The sequence below is a fragment of the Mus caroli genome, unplaced genomic scaffold (assembly GCF_978045245.1).
Source record: "Mus caroli unplaced genomic scaffold, Mus_caroli_1 scaffold_19, whole genome shotgun sequence".
NCBI lineage: Eukaryota > Metazoa > Chordata > Mammalia > Rodentia > Muridae > Mus > Mus caroli.
Genome location: NW_028227274.1, coordinates 19,279,496 through 19,304,894, shown reverse-complemented (window position 1 = coordinate 19,304,894; position 25,399 = coordinate 19,279,496). Strand labels below are relative to the sequence as shown.

Sequence of the window (25,399 nt, the reverse complement as noted above, 5' to 3'; positions counted from 1 at the left end):
AAGTTTCTGCCTTTGCCTGATATATACAGAAGTGGACGCTCACAGACATCCATTGGACAGTGCACAGGGTCCCCAGTAAGGACCTAGAGAAGGGCCCCAAGGAGCTGTAGGGGTTTGCAACCCAATAAGAGGAACAACAATATGAACTAACCAGTGCCTCCAGAGCTCCCTGGGACTAAACCACCAATCAAAGAAAATACATGTAGCAGCTGATGTCCTATTCAGTCATCAATGGAAGGAGAGGTTCTTGGTCCTGTGAAGGTTATATGCCCCAGTATAGTGGAATGCCAGGGCCAGGAAGCTGGAGTGGGTGGGTTGATGAGCTGGAGGAGGGGAGAGAGGATAGGGGGTTTTGGGCTGAGAAACTACGAAAGGGGATAACATTTGAAATGTAAATAAAGAAAGTATATAATATTTTTTTTAAAAAAAAGAAAGAGCAGTGATTTAATTATTTCATCTTTTTTTCTAAGAAATGACTTTAAGAAAATGACTTTTTTTTAGAAAGTGCTATTTTTACTTAATGGAGTGTATATCTCCAAAGAGAATTTTATAGCTTTATAATTATGACTCCATGTGTTCTGTAAAGGAATAAACTTCTGATTGAAGCCTCACATGATTTCCATAAAAGAAAGTGTTTAAAAATATACTCATGAAATTATAAAATATATCAGAAAATATCTACCATGAATGTAAGCTTGTCAGCTAAGCTTAAAACTTGTCACCTACAATAAGTTGAAATCATACAATGATTGTATAATTTGAGCATATACTTGAATAATCCCGTTATTTTAGAATTTAGATTATGAAAACATTAGATACATTTCAAGTGAGTTTAAAATTGTTACAGGAAAAAATAAAGTATAAGAATATTACTAGTAAAAAACCCAAACAAACTTGATAAATAATCCCCTAAAATATTTGAAAAGGAAGGTAGACTCAAGGCTACTCGAGATTCTGCTACAAAGCAATAGATTCAACAACTATGATGCCTCAGGACCCAAGGCAGAATTAAGCAAAAAGGGGCAAAGGGAAAACAAGAACAAGGGAGTTTCAGAAGAGAGAGACAGAGACAGAGACAGAGACAGGAGAGAGACAGAGAGACAGAGACAGGTAGAGAGAACATTCGTAGATAGCTGGAAACAGGTGATCCAAAGATGAAGTCCTCAAATTTATACATCACAAAAGATCTCATATAAAGTGTACCCAGAAGTAGAACTGTTTAATTTATACTGTAGCCTACTTATACTGGAAGGCAGATGATGGCTATGACCAGCTTCCTGATAAGTTTATTCTACAGTAACAATATCTGTAAACAGCTATCCATTCTACAGTTCACTCACAAATGATCATTCCTATTCAAGACCTGCCTGTGGCTGTTTCTGTCTTCAGTCTCAACACACTAGTTAATGTTCAGAACATACTTTAGGTTTCTCCGACAGATTCTCACTATATATCAAAGACTTCACAACCTATGATCCTAACCCAGCTTCCAGAGGGCTGGTATTAAAAGTATGTGCTAAGGCTCTTCCGGTCAGACCAGCACCGGGGTAGCTAGGGCGCAGGGTCGGCTGACACTCGCCAGCTACCCACAACACCCGCCACAGGATCTTAAGACTTCTGGTGAGTGGAACACAGCTTCTGCTCCAATCCAATTGCGCGCGGGACCTGAGACTGCATTAGTTAGGGAAGCAGAAATCCGGCCTGAGTAGGGCCACAAGCCTCTTCCAGTCAGACCAGCACCAAGGTAGCTAGAGCACAAGGTCGGCTGACTCCCGCCAGCTACCCATGACACCCGCCACAGGATTTTGAGACTTCTGATGAGTGGAACACAGAGTCTGCTCCAATTTTTTTTTTATATATATATTTTTATTACATATTTTCCTCAATTACATTTCCAATACTATCCCAAAAGTCCCCCATAGCGCCCCCCACTTCCCTACCCACCCATTCCCATTCTTTTGGCCCTGGCATTCCCCTATATTGGGGCATATAAAGTTTGCAAGTCCAATGGGCCTCTCTTTCCATTGATGGCCAACTAGACCATCTTTCGATACATTTTTAAACAGTGACAACGATAACAACTAACCCCAGAGATTACCAGATGGCGAAAGGTAAATGTAATAATCTTACTAACTGAAACCAAGACCACTCACCATCATCAGAACCCAGCACTCCCACTTCGCCCAGTCCAGGGCACCCCAACACACCGGAAAAGTTAGACCCGGATCTAAAAGCATATCTCATGATGATGGTAGAGGACATCAAGAAGGACTTTAATAACTCACTTAAAGAATTACAGGAGAACATGGCTAAAGAGTTAGAAGTCCTTAAAGAAAAACAGGATAACACAATCAAACAGGTAGAAGTCCTTAAAGAAAAACAGGAAAACAATCCAAACAGATGATGGAAATGAACAAAACCATACTAGACCTAAAAAGGGAAGTAGACACAATAAAGAAAACCCAAAATGAGGCAACACAGGAGATAGAAACCCTAGGAAAGAAATCTGGAACCATAGATACAAGCATCAGCAACAGAATACAAGAGATGGAAGAGAGAATCTCAGGTGCAGATGATTCCATAGAGAACATCTGCACAACAATCAAGGAAAATGTAAAACGCAAAAAGATCCTAACTCAAAACATCCAAGAAATTCAGGACACAATGAGAAGACCAAACCTACGGATAATAGGAGTGGATAAGAATGAAGATTTTCAAATCAAAGGACCAGCAAATATCTTCAACAAAATTATAGAAGAAAACTTCCCAAATCTAAAGAAAGAGATACCCATGAACAAACAAGAAGACTACAGAACTCCAAATAGACTGGACCAGAAAAGAAATACCTCCAAACACATAATAATCAGAACAACAAATGCACTAAATAAAGATAGAATACTAAAAGCAGTAAGAGAAAAAGGCCAAGTAACATATAAAGGCAAGCCTATCAGAATTACACCAGATTTGTCACCAGAGAGTATGAGAGCCAGAAGGGCCTGGACAGATGTTATACAGACACTAAAAGAACACAAATTCCAGCCCAGGCTACTATACCCAGCCAAACTCTCAATTAACATAGATGGAGAAACCAAAGTATTCCATGACAAAACCAAATTCACACATTATCTCTCCACGAATCCAGCCCTTCAAAGGATAATAACAGAAAAAAACCAATACAAGGACAGGAACCACGCCCTAGAAACAACAAGAAGGTAATCCCTCAATAAACCTAAAAGAAGACAGCCACAAGAACAGAATGCCAACTTTAACAACAAAAATAACAGGAAACAACAATTACTTTTCCTTAATATTTCTTAATATCAATGGACTCAACTCCCCGATAAAAAGACATAGACTAACAAACTGGCTACACAAACAAGACCCAACATTTTGCTGCTTACAGGAAACTCATCTCAGAGAAAAAGATAGACACTACCTCAGAATGAAAGGCTGGAAAACAATTTTCCAAGTAAATGGTATGAAGAAACAAGCTGGAGTAGCCATTCTAATATCTGATAAGATTGACTTCCAACCCAAAGTCATCAAAAAAGACAGGGAGGGGCACTTCATACTCATCAAAGGTAAAATCCTCCAAGAGGAACTATCAATCCTGAATATCTATGCTCCAAATACAAAGGCAACCACATTCATTAAAGAAACTTTAGTAAATCTCAAAGCACACATTGCACCTCATACAATAATAGTGGGAGACTTCAACACACCACTTTCACCAATGGACAGATCATGGAAACAGAAACTAAACAGGGACACAGTGAACCTAACAGAAGTTATGAATCAAATGGATCTGGCAGATATCTACAGAACATTCTATCCTAAAACAAAAGGATATACCTTCTTCTCAGCACCTCATGGTACCTTCTCCAAAATTGACCACATAATTGGTCACAAAACAGGCCTCAACAGATACAAAAATATTGAAATTGTCCCATGCATCCTATCAGATCACCATGGACTAAGCCTGATCTTCAATAACAAAATAAATAATAGAAAGCCAACATTCACGTGGAAACTGATCAACACTCTTCTCAATGATACCTTGGTCAAGGAAGGAATAAAGAAAGAAATTAAGGACTTTTTAGAGTTCAATGAAAATGAAGCCACAACATACCCAAACTTATGGGACGCAATGAAAGCATTTCTAAGAGGAAAACTCATAGCTCTGAGTGCCTCCAAAAAGAAACTAGAGAGAGCACACATTATCAGCTTGACAACACACCTAAAAGCGCTAGAACAAAAGGAAGCAAATTCACCCAAGAGGAGTAGACAGCAGGAAATAATCAAACTCAGGGGCGAAATCAACCAAGTGGAAACAAGAAGAACTATTCAAAGAATCAACCAATCAAGGAGCTGGTTCTTTGAGAAAATCAACAAGATAGATAAACCTTTAGCCAGACTCACTAGAGGGCACAGGGAAAGCATTCTAATTAACAAAATCAGAAATGAAAAAGGAGACATAACAACAGATCCTGAAGACATCCAAAACACCATCAGATCCTTCTACCAAAGGCTATACTCAACAAAACTGGAGAACCTGGATCAAATGGAGAAGTTCCTAGACAGATACCAGGTACCAAAGTTGAATCAAGATCAGGTTAATGATCTAAACAGCCCTATATCCCCCAAAGAAATAGAAGCAGTCATTAATAGTCTCCCAACTAAAAAAAGCCCAGGACCAGATGGGTTTAGTGCAGAGTTCTATCAGACCTTCAAAGAAGATCTAATCCCAGTTCTTCACAAACTATTCCACAAAATAGAAACAGAAGGTACTCTACCCAACTCATTCTATGAAGCCACAATTACTCTGATACCTAAACCACAAAAAGACCCAACAAAGATAGAAAACTTCAGACCAATATCCCTTATGAATATTGATGCAAAAATCCTCAATAAAGTTCTTGCTAACCGAATCCAAGAACACATCAAAACAATCATCCATCCTGACCAAGTAGGTTTCATCCCAGGGATGCAGGGATGGTTCAATATACAGAAATCCATCAATGTAATCCAGTATATAAACAAACTCAAAGACAAAAACCACATGGTCATCTCGTTAGTTGCGGAAAAAGCATTTGACAAGATCCAACACCCATTCATGATAAAAGTCTTGGAAAGATCAGGAATTCAAGGCCCATACCTAAACATGATAAAAGCAATCTACAGCAAACCAGTAGCCAACATCAAAGTAAATGGTGAGAAGCTTGAAGCAATCCCTCTAAAATCAGGGACTAGACAAGGCTGTCCACTTTCTCCATACCTATTCAACATTGTACTTGAAGTCCTAGCCAGAGCAATTCGACAACAAAAGGAGATCAAAGGGATACAAATTGGAAAAGATGAAGTCAAAATATCACTCTTTGCAGATGATATGACAGTATATATAAGTGACCCTAAAAATTCCACCAGAGAACTCCTAAGCCTGATAAACAGCTTCGGTGAAGTAGCTGGATATAAAATTAACTCAAACAAATCAATGGCCTTTCTCTACACAAAGAATAAACAGGCTGAGAAAGAAAGTAGGGAAACAACACCCTTCTCAATAGTCACAAATAATATAAAATATCTTGGCGTGACTCTAACTAAGGAAGTGAAAGATCTGTATAATAAAAACTTCAAGTCTCTGAAGAAAGAAATTCTAGAAGATCTCAGAAGATGGAAAGATCTCCCATGCTCATGGATTGGCAGGATCAACATTTTAAAAATGGCTATCTTGCCAAAAGCAATCTACAGATTCAATGCAATCCCCGTCAAAATTCCAAATCAATTCTTCAACGAATTAGAAAGTGCAATCTGCAAATTCATCTGGAATAACAAAAAACTTAGGATAGCAAAAACTCTTCTCAAGGATAAAAGAACCTCTGGTGGAATCACCGTGCCAGACCTAAAGCTTTACTACAGAGCAATTGTGATAAAAAAAACTGTGTGGTACTGGTATAGTGACAGACAAATAGACCAATGGAATAGAATTGAAGACCCAGAAATGAACCCACACACCTACAGTCACTTGATCTTCGACAAGGGAGCTAAAAACATCCAGTGGAAGAAAGATAGCATTTTCAACAAATGGTGCTGGCACAACTGGTTGTTAACATGTAGAAGAATGCGAATCGATCCATTCCTATCTCCTTGTACTAAGGTCAAGTCTAAGTGGATCAAGGAACTTCACATAAAACCAGAGACACTGAAAGTTATAGAGGAGAAAGTGGGGAAAAGCCTTGAAGATATGGGCACAGGGGAAAAATTCTTGAATAGAACAGCAATGGCTTGTGCTGTAAGATCGAGAATTGACAAGTGGGACCTCATGAAACTGCAAAGCTTCTGCAAGGCAAAAGACACCTTCAATAAGACAAAAAGGCCACCAACAGATTGGGAAAGGATCTTTACTTACCCTAAATCAGATAAGGGACTAATATCCAATATATATAAAGAACTCAAGAAGGTGGACTACAGAAAGTCAAATAACCCCATTAAAAAATGGGGCTCAGAACTGAACAAAGAATTCTCACCTGAGGAATACCGAATGGCAGAGAAGCACCTGAAAAAATGTTCAACATCCTTAATCATCAGGGAAATGCAAATCAAAACAACCCTAAGATTCCACCTCACACCAGTCAGAATGGCTAAGATCAAAAATTCAGGTGACAGCAGATGCTGGCGAGGATGTGGAGAAAGAGGAACACTCCTCCATTGTTGGTGGGATTGCAAGCTTGTACAACCACTCTGGAAATCAGTCTGGGGATTCCTCAGAAAATTGGACATAGTACTACCAGAGGATCCAGCAATACCTCTCCTGGGCATATATTCAGAAGATGTCCCAACCGGTAAGAAGGACACATGCTCCACTATGTTCATAGCAGCCCTATTTATAATAGCCAGAAGCTGGAAAGAACCCAGATGTCCCTCAATAGAGGAATGGATACAGAAATTATGGTACATTTACATGATGGACTCAGCTATTAAAAAGAATGAATTTATGAAATTCCTAGTCAAATGGATAGACCTGGAGGGCATCATCTTGAGTGAGGTAACACAATTACAAAGGAACTCATACAATATGTATTCACTGATAAGTGGATATTAGCCCAAAACTTAGGATACCCAAGATATAAGATACAATTTGCTAAACGCATGAAACTCAAGAAGAATGAAGACCAAAATGTGGACAATATGCCCCTTCTTAGAATTGGGAACAAAACACCCATGGAAGGAGTTTCAGAGACAAAGTTTCGAGCTGTGATGAAAGGATGGACTATCTAGAGACTGCCGTATCCAGGGATCCATCCCATAATCAGCTTCTAAACTCTGACACCATTGCATACACTAGCAAGATTTTGCTGAAAGGACCCAAATATAGCTGTCTCTTGTGAGACTATGCCGGGGCCTAGCAAACACAGGAGTGGATGCTCACAGTCAGCTATTGGATGTATCACAGGGCTCCCAATGGAGAAGCTAGAGAAAGTACCCAAGGAGCTAAAGGGATCTGCAACCCTATAGTTGGAACAACATGATGAACTAACCAGTACCCCGGAGCTCTTGTCTCTAGCTGCATATGTATCGAAAGATGGCCTAGTCGGCCATCAATGGAAAGAGAGGCCCATTGGACTTGCAAACTTTATATGCCCCAATATAGGGGAATGCCAGGGCCAAAAGAATGGGAATGGGTGGGTAGGGAAATGGGGGGCGGTATGGGGGACTTTTGGGATAGCATTGGAAATGTAATTGAGGAAAATATGTAATGAAAAATATTAAAAATTAAAAAAAAGTATGTGCTAAGAAATAGTTTTAAAATACATGTTTCATACTTCCTTGTCTTTTTTAGTATTATTCTATGTCTATGTTTATGTAGAAATGTTGGGTGTAGGTGTGTTCGCCAGTGAACACATATATGCAGGTGTATCTGGAAGCCAATAACCAACCTCAGGTGCCATCCATCAGACACCATCCATTTCCATTTGAGACAGAATATCTCACTGGCCTTGAGTTAGCAATCCAGCTAAGTTGGTTGGTCAGTGAACCCCACAATCCTATCTGTCTGTGCCTCCCCAGTGTTTTGTGGGTTCTGGAGATAAGACTCCTGCTCTCACATTTGCTCATCAAACAGCCACCAGCTGAGCCATCTCCCCAGCCCTTTCGTCTATTTGTTAAATAAACACAACCATTTGCACTTTCTCTCCTCTTTTTCATATTGTCATATTCTTATCTCCATCTCTTTTTCTCTGCTTGTCCCCACCTGATTCAATCTAGCATTCTTGGAATCTCCATCCAATTGACAGTGCTCTTTTGAGTCACAGCGATCCTAAGACTACATCAGGGACATTAACGTGTGACTGACTCAGAGGCAGCCAGGTTGAGTTTTGCCTTCAGTATCTGTGTATCAGTGTCTTCACTCCTGTAGGCCATAGCTGGTCAGTGAGTTTGTCTTTTCCCAGAAGCACAGTTCCTGGATACTTCACTGTACAATGAAGCCCTCCCTGTTCACTCTCCTATGGATAATTCGGGCAGTTTTCTGATGGTTGTCTCCACTCCTGCTTTGAATTTTTTTTTTTTGGTGCCATTTTTTTTCTGACTTGTGTGCCACACTATCCTCAGCACACATTGAATGGATGAATCTTCTTGTTTACACATGTTTATTTTTGTAAGAACAAGAGTCTAGAAAGATGAATCAGGGTTGCTCATTCCCCTTGTCCTGATAGCTTGCTGTCCCTCCCATAAGTTGGCCACACTCATTTACTCTCCCTTGTCCTGGTGGTTGCTTCTTTCAACAAAGCTTCTTCTTGTACAGTGTTCTAAAATCAGGTTTCATCAGCAACACCTAAGGACAAAACCATGTATGTCCCACATCTCCTGGCTTCTCTCCCTAGAGCAGAGTCCAGCAGTCTGTGACTTAAGAAGCTCTCCATATGATGGGAAAGACTTTTCTAATAATTTGTCTTTGTGTCCTTCTCATACTTGAGCATCATCACCTGAGGTGTTTAAAAATGCCCATGCTGGAACTTTACCTCCAATCAACTCTAGCAGAATTTTCTAAAGCACAGAGTCATGTTACAGGTTTTTATAAGACTGTCATACACAGCTGGGCCTGAGAGCCACTGCTTTCAACAATGTATTTATGTAGTTCTCAGCTAGCAAGATGTTGTATCCTACACAGAAGACACTTAGCAATACCTGAAGATATGTGATTGTCAAACTGAATTGCTGCTTGTTTTAGTTAGGATTTCTATTGCTATGACCAAACACCATGACCAAAACGCAAGTTAGGGAGAAAAGGGTTTATTTAGCTTATACATCCATAATGCTGTTTATTGCCAAAGGAAGTCAGGATAGAAACTTAAGCATGACAGGAACCTGAAGGCAAGAGCTGATGTAGAGGTCATGGAGGGATGCTGCTTACTGGCACTCTTCCCATGGCTTGCTCAGCCTGCTCTCTTATAGAACCCAGGGCTACCAGCCCAGGACTGATACCACCCACCATGGCCTACCTCCCTCTTGATCTCTAATTGAGAAAATGCCTAACAGTTGGATCTCATGGAAGCATTTCCTTAACTGAGGCTCCTTCCTCTCTCAAGATTCTAGTTTGTGTGAAAACCAGCCAGTACACTGCTGCAGGGGCTATGCTGGTGAATAGAGAAAAGATCCTGATAAATAGCATTCAACACACAGGACGCTCTGTCCACAATGAGCATCTCATCGGGTGCAAACTGACTGAGCCCAGAGTTGGGTTTCCGTTTTACTCTTTCATTTAAAGCATTCTCTGGTAAAATCACCATTGTGAGCATCAAAAAAGGTGATAGGTAGAAGACACCCAAACACCACTCTGATGAATCAAAGATGTGATGGAGAGGTGGAAAAGGTGGGGGAGGTGGGGTAGTGCATACTCGGTAGAAGGAGTCATATGCAGTCTGTGCAGCTGCCTTGTGCCTTGGTGAGGTCCCTTGGCTTTGCCAGCTGTGGCATGTTCAGGGGCCATCCTGATGAAAGTGGCAGGTGTACCCACCTGAGGTCATGCTGAGGCTGTGACCTTGCAGCTGCTGAGATTCATGAGTGGGTCTTCAGTCCAGATTAGGCCAAGGGCTGGGTTGATGTTTGTGGCTCCTGTTACCACAGAAGCCCACACAGATGTCATGGTATAGGCTCCTACCTGGATCTATGTTAATCTCCTTGGGCACAGGACAGCTGGCCTTGCCCCTCCCTCTATGGCCAACTTCTCTTTCACTCATGGAGGAGAGAATCTCATCCTCTCCTGAGAGGCTGGCCACTAGGATCTTGCGCATGCTCCAGTGAGTGTGTATATAGACAACACAAAGTAGTTTGCTTTTTCCCTTTCCTCTCTTTTTAGGGGGGAGGGGTGGTCACAGGGGAGGAGTGTACCCAGAAGATTGGAAGGTGAGTGTGATTTATCTGCATGACATGAGACTCCCAATTAGTCCATAAATATATTTTATTTTTAAAAAGGTGATAGAGGGGAGTCCAAGAGATCATTTCACATTGACATTATGGTTTCTAGGTGGCAGTAGACCTGAAAATGCCTCCATAGGTGTTGGCAATAGGTTGCTTTAGAAAGCTAAGCCTTTCCCATAGACTTCCTAGACTATCCTATGGATTAGGACAAACCAACAGGAATGTAAAAAAATCCCTTAGACACAGGTTATATATTCATATTTCATGTAACTCCTTGCTCATTTTGTGATTTTGGCAACATAAAGTGTTACTGTTATTAGTAGTAAATATATTTGTCAAGTAAATGTTGTCTTAGAATGACATTATTCTAAGTATATACTCTCTATGAATAGCTGTACTAATTTTTGCTTCTTTTTTTATAGTATAAAGAAAACAGCAGAGATGGAAGAAGAAGTCCACGAATTTGTGGAAATGAAGATGAAGAATAACAACTACATAAAACAGCTCTACAAGCAGGCTTACCAGATTGGGGCTATCTACCACCTCTCTAGACACAAAACAGAAGAGTTGGAGGATAAACTAGCAGATCTGAGAAGAAAATTCAAGGTCAGGAATCTTTGGTCACCTCTTAACTGCTCAATAGGAGTGATTGACCTGAGTTTTCTTGAGTTCATCTTTCTTGGTAGTCAGATTAGTTTAAAGGTTAAGAATCTCCCAAGAGCCCAGTAAAATACCTGCTACACAAGCCCAGGGACCCGAGTTCAAATCCCAAGAACACATGTTAAAACTGGACACAGTACAACCCTGAGCCCTTAGAGGTTCAAAGACAGGTGCATCCCTGGAGTCCATTGTCCAGCCAGTCTAACCAAGTCGATGAACTGGCTTCAGGTCCTGGGAGAGATCTCAACAAAATAAAATAAAGGTGAAGTGATCGGGGAAAGCATCTCAGCCAGCAGCTACCATTTGTCTCCACAGGAAGGCGCACCACATGGATATGAACACCCGCTTACACTGACAGCACACACCACAAAAGAAAAATACCATTTCAACCATCTGGCTTAGATGTGTGTGTAGAAACAGGAAGAGTGCTTGATATCTATCCCAGAGCTTCGTGCGTACTAGGCAAGTGCCCTATCCAGTGAGGCATATACTGTGGGACGCCTGACTCGCCAGCAAGAAAGACACCACAATAGGATCCTTCTGCACACGTTTATTGGGCTGTGCATTGACTGTGTAGGTGAAAGACCCCGAGCCCTGGGCCTCTCTTATATACTATCAGTTCCCATCCACTCACAGCAGGCCACATCACCTCACCAGGTATGCAGCTTCAGCTAATCAGGGCAGCAGGGGCATATCTCCACCAAAATGGCTTCGCCAGTAACCTGGTACACCTGCGCAGCTCTCACGATGTTTGTGGCTTATATGAGGAAGTCAGGTGCAAGTCATACGACTTAGCTGCAGTCCCTGGCGCCTTTGGGACTGCCGCCACACCCGCTCCCCATAATATACTAAGCTCTGTTATTACTTTTCTTCTTAAACTGCATCTAACAGACAAGAAGAAAAATCATCTCTCCAAAGGATGAGGGTTCAGTGCCATTAACTGATCAGCATGCTATTTACCTTTTGCTGAGAACAGTTGTAACCTTCCAGAACGAGGAATGTGGAACTTATGTGCACATAACTTATATCTTAGCTGGGAAAGATTCTAAGACACTCCCTTAGAACCTCTATAACACACTAGTAGAGCATGCCTCATCAGACCTGCAGATTACTGCAAGGAACCTTCTAGATGACAGTGCTACAGGATCAAATTCTCGTGTGACATTTCTCAAATCACTCCGATTTGAACAATAACCCATTAGTGGACACCTCCAGGACCCCATGTCAGACCTGGGTTTCTGACCTGGAGAACACATGAACAAGATGCTGGCCACCACATGACTGAATGTGTGCACTGCATCCTGAGTGTGGCGCTGGTGATTGCACCTGCAGCATTGTTCATGCTGGAAAACACTCTTATCACTGAATTTTGCTTGTAAGTGTATCTTAAGGTTTTTGTTTTTTTTTTTTTTTTTTTTTGGTTTTTCGATGTTTTATTGTGATGTGCTGAAGTTAATGCAGAGTCTCTGCTCTTCAGAATATGATTACAACCAATGTCGCTTTGGGGTTAGTTCTGAGAAATGGTCTAGCTCACTATGGAGGTAGAATTTCTTACGGGTTAATGCATCAGTAAAATGCCATGCATGTTTTAGGCAGTAAATCATGAATAATCAAAGATACCAAACAACTCCGAGAAATTTCCAGCTATATAAGATGATCTGTGCCAAGCTTTCCAAACTTCAGTATCAATAACCGACCTATTCAGGAAAGAAGTGTATTCTAAGACTTTAGAGTAGGATTCACAAGCTATTCGAACATGAGACAGGAAGTAGGTAATGCATCTTCAGTCATGATGATGAATGAACCACTGTAAATATCCAAACTTGTACCTAAGTGGTGTATCTGCCTGCCCGTGAGCCACTCAGTAGCCATATCACATAATGAATCAAGTGTTATAATATTGCGGTGCCATTATCAAAAGCCAGTTTTTCCACATATGTGACATTTGGATAGTAAGTTCCTCTTTTCTATAAAAATATTGTGGGAAGAAAAGATAGCTCTTATTATTTAACCAAATGAACAGTTTTTCAACTGTTTCAGCAAACAGTTATTGTTTATAATGTGTTGTTTACATTCTAAACATTTATCCCATTTGTAAGGAAACAGACCCAAGAGTTAAACATCTGCACCATTAAATATTTTTTCAACCTGAACAGCAGAGGTGACCCCACACTATGGAATGTTCTTTATGTTTCTCTTTGTTTCTTTTTAGAATACATCATCTATCGGGCTCCAACTTAGATATACAGTATTATCTGTATTATCTACAGATACATATTATCTACACAGAGGTTACATACCAGTATTGCTATATTCAGCTGAGACCTGAGAACCTCAGACACATAAACTTTAAGGATATTCTCAATATTGTATTTAGGGAGAGCCTATTTGGGCCATCATCAGAATTTAAACTGAGGGCATGTCCTCCTTACAGTATCCTGACCTAGTATAGTCAGAGGCAGCTCTGTCTTGGTTTGGTTTGGTTGTTTACATAAATCTCGAATTAATTTCAAACCTTACATGGGGTACTCCGACATTCTTCTTAGTTCCTATCTATCACTAATCGGTAAATGGAGGCTGACTTTCTGATTCTAAACTCAGTTTTGTTTATTCTGAGTATTTTGCTCCCCTTTCTGTTTGGATAAGGGTTTTGAGACAAACACTGCACCGTGAGTTTATGCTTTTCAGCGGTCTTTATTCTGGAACAGCAGTTTCGAGCAGTATCACAGCTCTCTGCTGCCACCTTCTGGTTTCTGGCTGCTAAATCCAGGCAGCAAATGTCTCTGTGGTGAACTCTTGCCAGCGGCTCAGAGGCTGCCTGCCATTTCTTCTGAAATCAAGTCTCTCCTTACATGTTTTTTGAAGTGATCTCCTTTGGGTCTCCTTATTTCTTTTTTCCAAAATCAGAATCAAGCAGTTGTGGCAAAGGCCTATGGCCTGCTCAGCTTAAAATATTTACTCTCTCACCCTTATCAGAAGGTTCTCTGACCCCTCCTCTGAAGAACTTAGTAACTGCCAAAGTAGGCACAGTCACTGCCTGAAGTCAGGGGTGAAGTACCTGGAGAGGTGACACCCGGTACGGGCTGCTGTTCCACAACAGAGCCCTCACTGCACTGCGCTAGTGTCTCTGTGAACACTTTGGCTAACTCCGGCCAAACCCAAGGGCAGTAAAATGTAGATTATGGACAATGAATCTCAAAGCCCCCCCACCCCCCCACCCCACCCCCCCCCCACCCCCCGGCTCCCTGAAAGAAGGCTAACACAATGCCAATTGCGCATAGAAGGAAGGTTGTAGAGCCCCTTGCCAGGATTTTGTATGTCCCTCCACTGCCCTCTGCTGAGAAAACTTGACTTTTCTCCAGCTGCCAAAGAGCACAGGGCCAAGCAACACGTCCTAAATCCGAGCTAAAAGCAGTGGATGCTGGGTACAGATAAGAGACTTGCCAATGTTTTGGTTCATTTGAGAGATGTGTAACGAGGATCACAAAGTGAGCCTTCCCTAATTGTGGTCTTCAACATTAAAAAAGAGGTGGGTGGGAGGGGAGGGCAGAGGGGGATGGTTAAAAATGTTTGCTGCGCTTGCAGAGGATCAGAGTTCCTTTTTCAGCTCCCGCTCTCGGGGCTCAGGAGTGCCTGTAACCCCAGCTCCACAGCACCTGACACCCTCTTCTGCCCTCTCCCCGCACTGAGCACACAGGTACAGACAAACGTTCACACAAAAAATAGCAACAACGGTGATCTTTCATCCCATGACCATTTCAAAGGTGGCAGACCAAGTTCTTGACAGGATGTCTCTTGATGTAGACTTACTCTTTCACTCAATTCGGGTGACATAAGCTGGAGGGGAATGGGACATCTTTGTCCTAACAGTATGTCAACTAAGCATATCAAAATGACATAACAAACATCATTTTTCTGAGCAACACTGGGATATCAGACCATTTGCCTGCAGTTATGCCAATGCTGATCCAGCCCCACCCCCTTACACATAGTAGGTTATCAACTGCGTATTTTGAGATAATATGCCACATTTTCCCCCCAGCGGATATTTGCTCAAAGGTCTTAGCATCTTCTAGCGGGTCAGAGTTAGGTTCTCTGTTGGAATGATTGTGGCGGAGCAGTTTCTGGGCTCTCATTTGCTTTCCAGTGTCCTGGCAATTTGAAGAACTCAGGGACTGAGTGTGGGCTGGCTTACAAGCACCTTTGTTCCGGGACAAAGCTAGTTTGCTTTGGCTCCACCCTACCTCTTTATTCACAAAGTCAATAAAAGACAACCTCCAAGGCTAGCTTGTCTTCTTCCTGTACCCCAGCTCCCCCAATACCTAGGGGAAAAGTATCTTGCCCAGCCTGATCCTTCAACCCAATTTCAAGTTGCTGATTACAAATGAAAGTCTATATGGTTATGACATTTTAATGGAGTCCTAGTATCTCATGATATAATAAATTCTAAAACTATGATTTTTTTTTTAGTTTCAAAGAAAATAAAACAAATGGATACCCCAACATAGACAAAAAAGTAGCTTGTTTGATATTTACAAACTCATTTGTTTTAATAAATTTTCCTTTTGGAAAGTACTGTTGCAGCTACAGTGATAGCAGCTCAGGAAAGACTCCAGGAGCTCAATGCTAAATGCTCTAGAGAGCACTCAAGTGGGCGTCCAGCAGTTCCTTGTGCTCATACTTACTTGAAAACGAGAATTGCATTACCTCACTGACTTCAGTTTTCTCAACTTTGAAAGTATACAGTAGGCACTACTATATTTTAGGTTTGGAATATTCCCTGTGGCAAAAGCTTGGTTTCCAGCATGGTGTTTATGGGCTGGTAGGAATACCAAGAGATAGGACTTAGCAGATCTTTGTGCCGTTTGAGGGTGTATGTCTGAGGAGACTGTGGGATGCTGCTGTCTCTGCCCTTTCTTAATTGGCTTTCTGTCTGTGAAGTGTGTGCTTTGGTAAAATCCAAGCTCCTGCCATAGAGTTCCTGCTTGTCTTGGTGCTTAAAGCAAGGGCTGGGGTGCAGTGGTAACTGGAGTCTATGAACGGAAGGAACTGACTCTCTCCTCTTCATATCTGACCACCAAAAGTGTATGTTAAGATAGGTGAACTAGCCATTGATATCTCATTAAGGGGCTATGAAGAGAAATCTTCACACACACACACACACAGAGACACACACACACACAATAGCCTTCCATCTACAATTTGCCACATTAACTACAGTGGGCCTCCAGCCTCTCCTTAATTTACACCAGTGGCTCTCAACCTTACAACTCCTTTAGGGGTTGAATGATCCTTTCACAGGGGTTGCATATCAGACACCCTGTATATCAGATGTTTAAATTATGATTCATAACAGTAGCAAAATTGCAATTACAAAGTAGCAATGAAAATAATTTTGATTGAGGGAGCACCACAACCTGAGGAACTGTATTAAAGGGCCATAGCGTAAGGTGAGTCCAGAACCACTGCTCTACACAGTTCTGATGTGCACACATTTCCATGGACTTCCAGCCATATAATTAAGTAAAGACTCCTGCATCCATAAAACACATGTAAAAATCAGCACATTCTCCAAAGTGGTATCCAATAAATGTTAAAACAGCAAAGCGTTTCACAGCTACTGCAGTCTCTGTCATGCCCCAGCTCCTGGCTTTGAGCCTTTCTGGCAATGATGCCATGAAGTTTGAGGAGGCAGCTCCCATGATTGTTGGGCCTTGTGTTCTCCTCCTAGTGTCTGTGCTCATTTCCTCCTGAGGTTGTCCTCAGCAGCTACATGATCCACGTCGCAGAATTACAGGAGCAACTTTGCAGAGTCTATGACTTTGCAGGGTGTATTCCACTTCATATCCTACTGTGGAGTTACTATCAGACTGACATGTCTTCACTCCAAATCTCACATCTAATACAGGCTCCTGAGCCAAGCTGTACCAAGACAGATTGCTTCTGAGACAGCCTGATAAAGCTGGCCCCTCAAGGAGACAGGCACAAGAAAATTGGTGGCTCTACATGAAACTGCTTATCATTTTGAGGGTTTTAAGAATCTAGAAATCGACTGGAGAGATGGCTTAGCAGTTAAGAGCACTGACTGCTCTTCCGAAGATCCTGAGTTCAGATCCCAGCAACCACATGGTGGCAGACAACCATCTGTACAACTACAGTGTACTCATATATACATAAAATAAATAAATCTTAAAAAAAAATCTAGAAACCATTAGGAGGTTAAACCATTAGGATCAGGACCCTTCGATTCATCAGATTGTGTGAATTAGCACTCCAAATCAGCCATCCACGGGCAAAGCTCTTAGACATGGAAGCTGCCAGCTTTATGGTTTTAGACTATTTAAGTATTTGTCCCAGTTTTCCAATATGAAAAGGAAAAAAGGTTATAATAGCTATTTTACATATTTGGTTATGAAGTTAGGGTAAGATGGTCACACACAGTAGGCAAGTTTCTATTTTAGCCTCCTTTAGCCATAGCTCAAGTGAGGCTTGCCTGTTGAGGGCACCATTTCTGTCTGGTGCATTGGGTGGAACTGCAGATTCTTCTCCTTGCTTAAAGCCATCCTCCTTCCTTGTACAGCTTAGACCTGGGAACTGATCCTCAGAAGGTCCCTCTTGGAACCTTAGTCCAACCTGGGACAAATATAAAGGCCCATGATTGCTTGCTGTTTCTATATGGTGTTGACTAAGAAGACTGGAGAACTATATCATGTGTTTGTATGTCTCTGTCTCTGTCTCTCTCCATCTCTCTCTGTCTCTCTCTCTGTTCACATGTGTGTGTGTGTGTGTGAGAGAGAGAGAAAGAGAGAGAGAGAGAGAGAGAGAGAGAGAGAGAGAGAGAGAGAGAGAGAGAGAGAGAGAGAGAGCATGTGCATGCGCGCGCCTAATCTTGCTTATTCCTCTTGTGTTCCTACAGTTTGGGGTAACACATTTTCAGTGTCCCATACACTGATGTGCAGCCTGCAGTCAAAATTCAGGGAGACATTCTGGGAATATAAGCTGTAAAGAGGAGTCACCCTATTCTTTTGTAATACCCTATAGCCTGACCTCTGCTCATTGGAGGCTCATCTTGTCTTATCTATCCTTTGGGTCCTTTAGGGTACTTTGAAGGCCAGTGGCAGCAGTCCCTCCAGCAAGTATAGAACCTCTATGTTATTGTGAAAGGACCTGAGGTCCAGTTGTTTTTCTGTAAGGAGTATAAAGGCTGGAGCGCTCTTACAGCTTGGGTAAAGTGTGACTTTAGCTGTGCATTCAAAACTAGATACTTTCCCTCACTGAGACCAGTCTGGATAAATAGAGGTTGGAAGAAGCAAGACAGAAAGATTGGGAAATCCCTCTTAGGCTCTGGAAAGAAACTTGTAGGACTGTGGATTCCTCTGCTGGTAATAGAGTTTCATATAGATAGCAATTTCAAATGATTTCACATGATCTAGAATCACCTGTTCAAAGAGTCTCAGGGAGAGACTGGTTGTCTCCATCAGGTTGGCTGCTGAGCCTGTGGAGGAGTAACTTGATTAAGTTAAATGAGGTAGGAAGACCTGCCCACTGTTGATGGCAACTGAACTGTGAACAAGCAAGAAAGTGAACTATGCTCTAGAGTGATCCGTTAATTCATTGTTCTTTGCTCTTGCCTGTTGAGGTAGTGTGACCAGCTACTCAAGTTCTTACCACCTTGATTCCCTACCAATGGTGGACTCTAACTTTGAACTGTGAACCAAATAAATTCATTGTCCTTTAGGATACCTTTATCAGGCTACCTTATCACAGCAATGGGAATGGAAATTGAGGCAGTTTTTTGTTAGTTAGGTTTTTTTTTCCTTTATTTCACTCAAAACCACCATGATTCAAATAACTTTGTAATTTGTCATGAATACAAGTTAACAAGCAACAAATACTGGAAACTGCTATGACGCATTAATGACATGGAACCTGCATTCAAAGGATGTGGGCATAGGCACTCGCCCTACCAACTATAACAGGAATACTCAGCTCCTTAGATAAACAATCTTAATTCCCATTGCTGTCTGGGTAAAGGAAAGGCTGGAAGATGAACCAGTGTGCTTGCTTCTCCTTATTGCCTCTGTAGACCAGAAATAACTATGAGGTCAGCAATGAAGTGGGAAAGCATAAACCGTTAAGAACCTATGATCCCTCTTTGCAAGCTTGAGTGTCTCTTTTCAATCTGGAGAGCAGCCTGAAGGTAGACCAACTCAACTCTCAGATATTGGACTCCAGTGTCCAATAACTTCCAACAAGGCAGATGGACCTACAGAATAACTTCTGATGCTGCTCTGTGTCATTTCAAAGCCAGACTGAATAATTAAGGTCACTATCTAGGGGACAAAGGAAAGATGCTCTCTATCCCTTTTGAATATTAATTCTCAAAGAACGTATTTTTCTTGAAAAATTAAGACATTTCTCTAGTCAATTGGAGTTTATAATAACACTGTGCTTACATTACACATGATTATATCCATTTTGCTTTCAACATTCACAGTTTTTATTCTGGAAAGTAATACTAAAAAGAATCCACTTTTCTGGAAGAAAAGGAGCCAAAGATAATCTAGCTTTGACTTTTTTTTCAGGTCAGGGCTATAATATATAACCTAGATGAAACTAAATCTTGCTGTTTCCTGTGTATCATTTAAATGCTTTGTCTCAAATAATATTAATATCTTTAAAAATAGTTATAACATGGAAATATAATGAGTAATTTGCTCTTTATTCTTATACAAATAAACTCTATCTTGTATTAGTAACTGCAGTTAAAACTTTCATTTTTAAATATTCTGAGAACAAAATCTTCATTTGACAAATTTTTGACATCCAGGGTAGAGAAGAATTTCTGAAGAAGCTCACAAGAAGTGACATAGCTGCAGGGATTGAGATTCAGGTAATACCAACTTGGCTTCTGGTTTCTTCTTCTTTTAATTTGCATTTTACTTAGCATTTTAAATTTGCCTGTAATGAGGCATCTTTTGTCACTGCTTGGTTTGCAAGCCAGCACTTTTCTCTCCTTAGCTGATGACAGTTGGCCTCTGTGTACAAGTAGAGTGTCTGATCATGCATAAAGAAACTGACCTCCCATGCACATATCTCATTTTGTGGCTTAATGGGAATTTCTGCCAGTCTAGTGAAAGGGCAGTAGACTCTTATTCCAAACTGTCTAACTCCTTAGTTTGCTTTCTGATGATGTTACATTTTCTTTACTTTTAGTGTCTCACACTAGAATCTCTTTATTTAACCCTGAAAAAAAAAGTGCTATGATATTTCTATAGAGTCTTTGGAATGGAAGTATGATAACTAGCCTACCCAAGTTGCATTTTTCAATCTTGTTTATCCTTTGGATCCAAGATTTGATACTCTAAACTGATCCAGAATGCTTCCCCTTCAGAAATACATATACGTGAAGTTGGGATTGTTAAGATAGGAAAACTAAACTCACAAAACAAAGGAGACTATAGTCATGTGATGTTGTAGAAAACACTTCATCTCAATCGGGGATTTCTACCCTGCCTTTGGTTACTCAGATCCCAGATAAAAGACATACAACTTTTATATTTATAATAAGCCTTGATCAGTACCAGTACAGGGCAGATAGCTACCCTCTAAGTGTTAGAATCTAATTCCTCATTGATATCCCCAAGTTATACATTGCCATGCTCCACCTAGGCAACTCTTAACTCCAACTGATGAGTCCTCATGGCCATGTTTTCAAGATTACTATCCCATGGCATCTTCTCCTCTCTCCATCTTTTTTCTCTCCTTGTACTACCCCATAGCATCCTCTCCTCTCCTCATCTTCTCCTCTCTCATCTTCTCTTCTCCTGCCTTAGACCACAACTCCTCCAGGAACCAAATCTCTGCCTGTCTCTCTTCTGCCCAGCTATAAGCTATAGGCATCTTTATTCTCCAATCAGAGATAACTTAGGGGGCAATGTTAGATAGAGTCACTTGGGTCTACTTGCAGATTCTCTCATCCCTGCTACAACCAGACCTTGGGGATTAGTATTAGCATTATAATACATAACAACAACAAAAATAACCCAAACCTCAACAATGTGATGTGAGATTGTCTGAATCCTTAATCTAACTCTATAAAGAGGGACTTCTGTAGTTTTTAATAGATATTTCCTCAATAGTTTCATAACCAGCTAAGTCATTTCTGCCTAATATTTTCTTATAACTTGCCAGTTCGTTGGTCACTTTAGATTTTCAAGTATGTGTTGTCAGTAGGCACTGGCACTTACTGATCCTTAACAGAATGAGAATGTTTGAAAATATTTGGCCCTTCTTGTCCATTTTTTTCCTTCTCATGTTTTCACAGCTATGTGCTGTTTAAAATACCATAATCTAACCTGTTACTTTTCTATTGGAGACTGTAGTATTTGATTTTCAAACGATAGCATGGAATAAACTTGTGTGTAATTAACAATGAATGAATGAATGGTCTGCAATCTTGGTTGGCAGAAAAGACTGTATGCCATTGAAGAATCTCAGTTTATTGAGATGCAGGAGTTTCTACGAAGACAAATACTCTATAATATGGCTTTGTTAGAAGTAGAGGAGCCACTGAAAGAGTTAGAAGCCGAAGCTGTGAGAATCAAGTACCTTCACAAACAGCACTCTAAGGTAAGCATTTACAGTGACTCATTAAATAAAAAATATTCATAACTAGTCATCTACTTTCAGGGATACCTTGGTTACTAAGTAATGTATGTGAATATACATATAGATAGATATAGGTATAGATATAGATAAAATTATGGTTTTGTATAGGAAAATCACAAACCATCCAAGTTACTTTTTCATGATCACACCATTATGAATTCATTTAAGAACTGTCTGGCAAGGCCCACTGTCCACAAGTCTATAATCTATCCTACACTATACTTAGGCCAAACTGAGTATAGCATTTTAAAACTGAGTGAGCAGTGACTGGCCTAATGAGATTGCCCAGCACAAAGCACTTGATTCAAACTTCACTGCTTCTTAATGAGATGCTAAAGGATTATGTTGACTTGAATATAAAGCATGAGGTATCATGACATTTTACAAGTAAGTTTTTGGTGCATAGAATAGGTAAGACAGCTAGAGTGAAAAATAAAGCAAATATGGATAAAATATTTTCAAAACTACAAGTTTCTGTCAGTAACTGATATTACTGGCCCTTCCCAAAGGGAAAAATCATAAAAAATATGTGTACATGCTATCATTTATCTTTCAGAGAGCTGGAGGGTGTGGTAAGGGCAATGCATTCTTGTCTTTCTCTGCAGGGATGACACATAGACTTGGGGCAATTTGGCAACATTGTTTTCCCTTTGCAAATGATGGTGTAACTTTGGACCTTTGGCTATTAACAATTTTTAAAATGTTTTTGTTTTTAAAATGTGAGTTACAAGGTATTACTGTTGTAAGGGTCCAAAAATCACTAAGGGAAGACCCCAGACTCAGATAGTATGCAAAGACAAACAACATTCATTCTGCAGAAACAACCAGCATTCGGGGGTCAACTATTCTTTGAAATGGCAACCCTAGACAAAGGCACACAGGCCTTCTTAAAGGGAATTAGGGGGGTTTTCTAGAAGGATTAGGTAATCTAAAATTTCATTGGTGGGTGCTAGGGAGTCGCAGGGGTTGGCTTCTGATTGGTTTGTGCCAGGTGGCCAGTGGTCTGCATTCCTATGTCATGAACATTTATCCACAGGATGAGATAGGACTTCCCAGCAGATGCCCATCCTGAGATAAGGTATTTTCTCATTCCTGTAGTTATTCCCAGTCGTTCTTTAGGAGAAGGTTGGATGAACTCGTTCCTGGATTTTATGGTCTGTTCCTAAAATGGAGACAAATCGGTTTATGTTGTCCTTTCACTGTTAAAAGTATTTATCTTGACTTTCAAAGTCTCTCTAAGAAATATTCAAGAAGGAGTTTCCTTGTATTATAAACTACAGAAAACATGAGCCTAACCATATTGAGCAAATTAAGGCTTCTGAAAAAGATCCTGACATATATGGCAAACATATAACCAGTACTAAACCAAGAGGGTTAAGTGGTTTTAATAATGACTTTCTCTTTCATTGATAGTGGGAGTTTATTAATTATCTCAAATGTCTCAATGTCATTGTCTAATTTGTATTGTATAAAAATGAATCCCAACAACGTTTAATACTTTTTGTTTTCCATTCATATTCTAATAGTCATGGCTTTATATTTTCTCATTGCTCACCAATCATTTCTTATTTTATCTTTTAATAGGTAATAAATGAAAAGAACTAGCCATTTAATACTAAGTCTGGGAATGAATAAGCTTTTGTGCATTTTCTTTTTGACAATGGTTTCTGACAATTTATGTTTAGAGATTCAGTTATATCTTAAATACTTAATATATATAAAATATTTAAGATATTTTATATATGTAATAGAAATATGTTTATATTTGTATATTAAATATCTAATATATAAAATATTATTTCTGTGTACGCTTGTCCTTTTTGTTTATTTAACTGAAACAGATAGACTTCCCATGTCTTAGATAATTCAAACAGAATTTGAGATTTGAGGTGTCTTAACCTAGGACTCATAGGCTGTGATCCTTTCCTTTCATATGTTAAAATAGATGTTAGGATTATTAAGATAGTTACTGCATACAGTTTATCTAAAGCAGTGAATAACAAATGTTATACAGAGTAAAATCAGAGTGTCTTCTAGATGCTGCATGACATACGGAAGAGGAAAGAAAGAGTTAAAAAAAATGTAGAAGCAACAAAGAAAAAATTACGAAAAAAGAGCAAGAAAAGCCGCATGGAACTCACAAGAACGGAGGTGAAAATTTCAGTTTTCAATTTATTATTTCTTACATCAATGAAAACTCATTATATATAATTGTGGGAAGATGCCTTGTGTTTTGAACTGTTCTTTCTAAATGGGCTCTGCATACACATACACATGTCACACACACACACACACACACACACACCCTGCATTTATGTAGCCTCTTTTTTCTCACTGCTCTAGTCTATAAGACATGCTTTCTCAGGAAAACATTCCAAAGCAACCCAAAATTCCCACTGGGTTCATGCAAGAATCTTCCACTCCCTTTAATCCCACAATGACCTCTCCTTGCAGCTTCAAGGAAGCAGTGAAGCACAAGAAAGATGAAAGAACTGAGGAAGAGGCCCAATGGGAAGGAGCAAAAGAATGCTGGTGTCCTCCCATAATTCTTCCTTCAGAGCAGACTCTGCTGTTGGGGGTTGTTAGAGGACCCAGAGGCCCTTAGGTAGCTGAGCAGGGGAAATCCTGAGAACCCTATCCTTGAAACTGAGATGAATGCCTTTTAACAGCATTCATGGAGGACAAACTCACTCCTTTCCCCAGACAACAAACAGAGATCATCTTTGGGGGGAAAAAAAAGCCTTCAGCAAACACCAAATCTGCTTGGCCTTTATTCCCGAACTTTTCAGCCCATTGTGCTGGAAGGAATAAATGTTCACTGTGTGTAAGCTACTCATTCCTTTCCATTGAATTATGATTCTGTGAGTGACCGAGTCTAGTAATCTGATCTTTTTCAATGTATGAAATCATCATTTATCAGAAATTTGCTTTTCAATTAGAAAGTATACTCAGATGCAGCAATTTTAATCAATAATAAATTATAATAATGTTGTATGATTTAGCAATATAGGTTATTATTTCTAAAAGATTATAATTTAATTAAAATACACAATTTAAATTTTTTAAGTCATTTACTAGAAAGATATTTATTTTAGAAAGCATATTCATTAAGATGTCTAAAGCTATTTATTTCTCAACTTTCTTATTTTGAAATAAGAAATACAAATACTCATACAAATACTTTAATTTAGTCAGCTTTGGGCAGTAACATGATATCATTCCCCTCTATTTTGCTAGGGTATATATGTTATCCATTTTTTTTTTTTGGTGGTGATTACATTAAGTCTAGGTTTCTTAATTATACAGCACCTTATTGAAGATCAACTCATCTAAGAAACATCTCAACATAGATTTAATTTCCCAGAATCACCAGGGGAAAACTTTGCTGATGAAATGCTGTTTTGTGTTGTTTGACATATAAGAGCATCTGTGTTTACTTAGCCACCTAGCCACTTCCAGTGTGTGTGTGTCTGTGTATGTGTCTGTCTATGTCTGTGTGTGTGTGTGTGTGTGTGTGTGTATGCCAGAATATCCGTGTATGTTTTAGGACATGTGGACTGAGAACAGGCTGCTGTTGAAGCAGATGGGAAGGCAAAAAGAAAAAGATGTGTTTCTATCCTTTCAGGATGTGCTTTCTTAGAGTGAGAAGCAC

At 40.1% G+C, this 25,399-nt stretch overlaps 1 protein-coding gene across 2 annotated transcripts in view; it reads left to right on the top strand.

Annotated features, from left to right (window-relative positions):
- Positions 1 to 25,399, top strand: part of Ccdc178 (coiled-coil domain containing 178) — a 384,989-nt gene that overhangs the window by 137,332 nt on the left and 222,258 nt on the right. For both annotated transcript variants that reach the window (XM_085833416.1, XM_085833415.1), the window contains exons 16-19: positions 10,839 to 11,022; positions 19,907 to 19,969; positions 21,547 to 21,708; positions 23,785 to 23,898. In XM_085833416.1, coding sequence (XP_085689542.1) covers positions 10,839 to 11,022; positions 19,907 to 19,969; positions 21,547 to 21,708; positions 23,785 to 23,898 — 523 coding nt within the window. The remainder of the gene's footprint in view (positions 1 to 10,838; positions 11,023 to 19,906; positions 19,970 to 21,546; positions 21,709 to 23,784; positions 23,899 to 25,399) is intronic.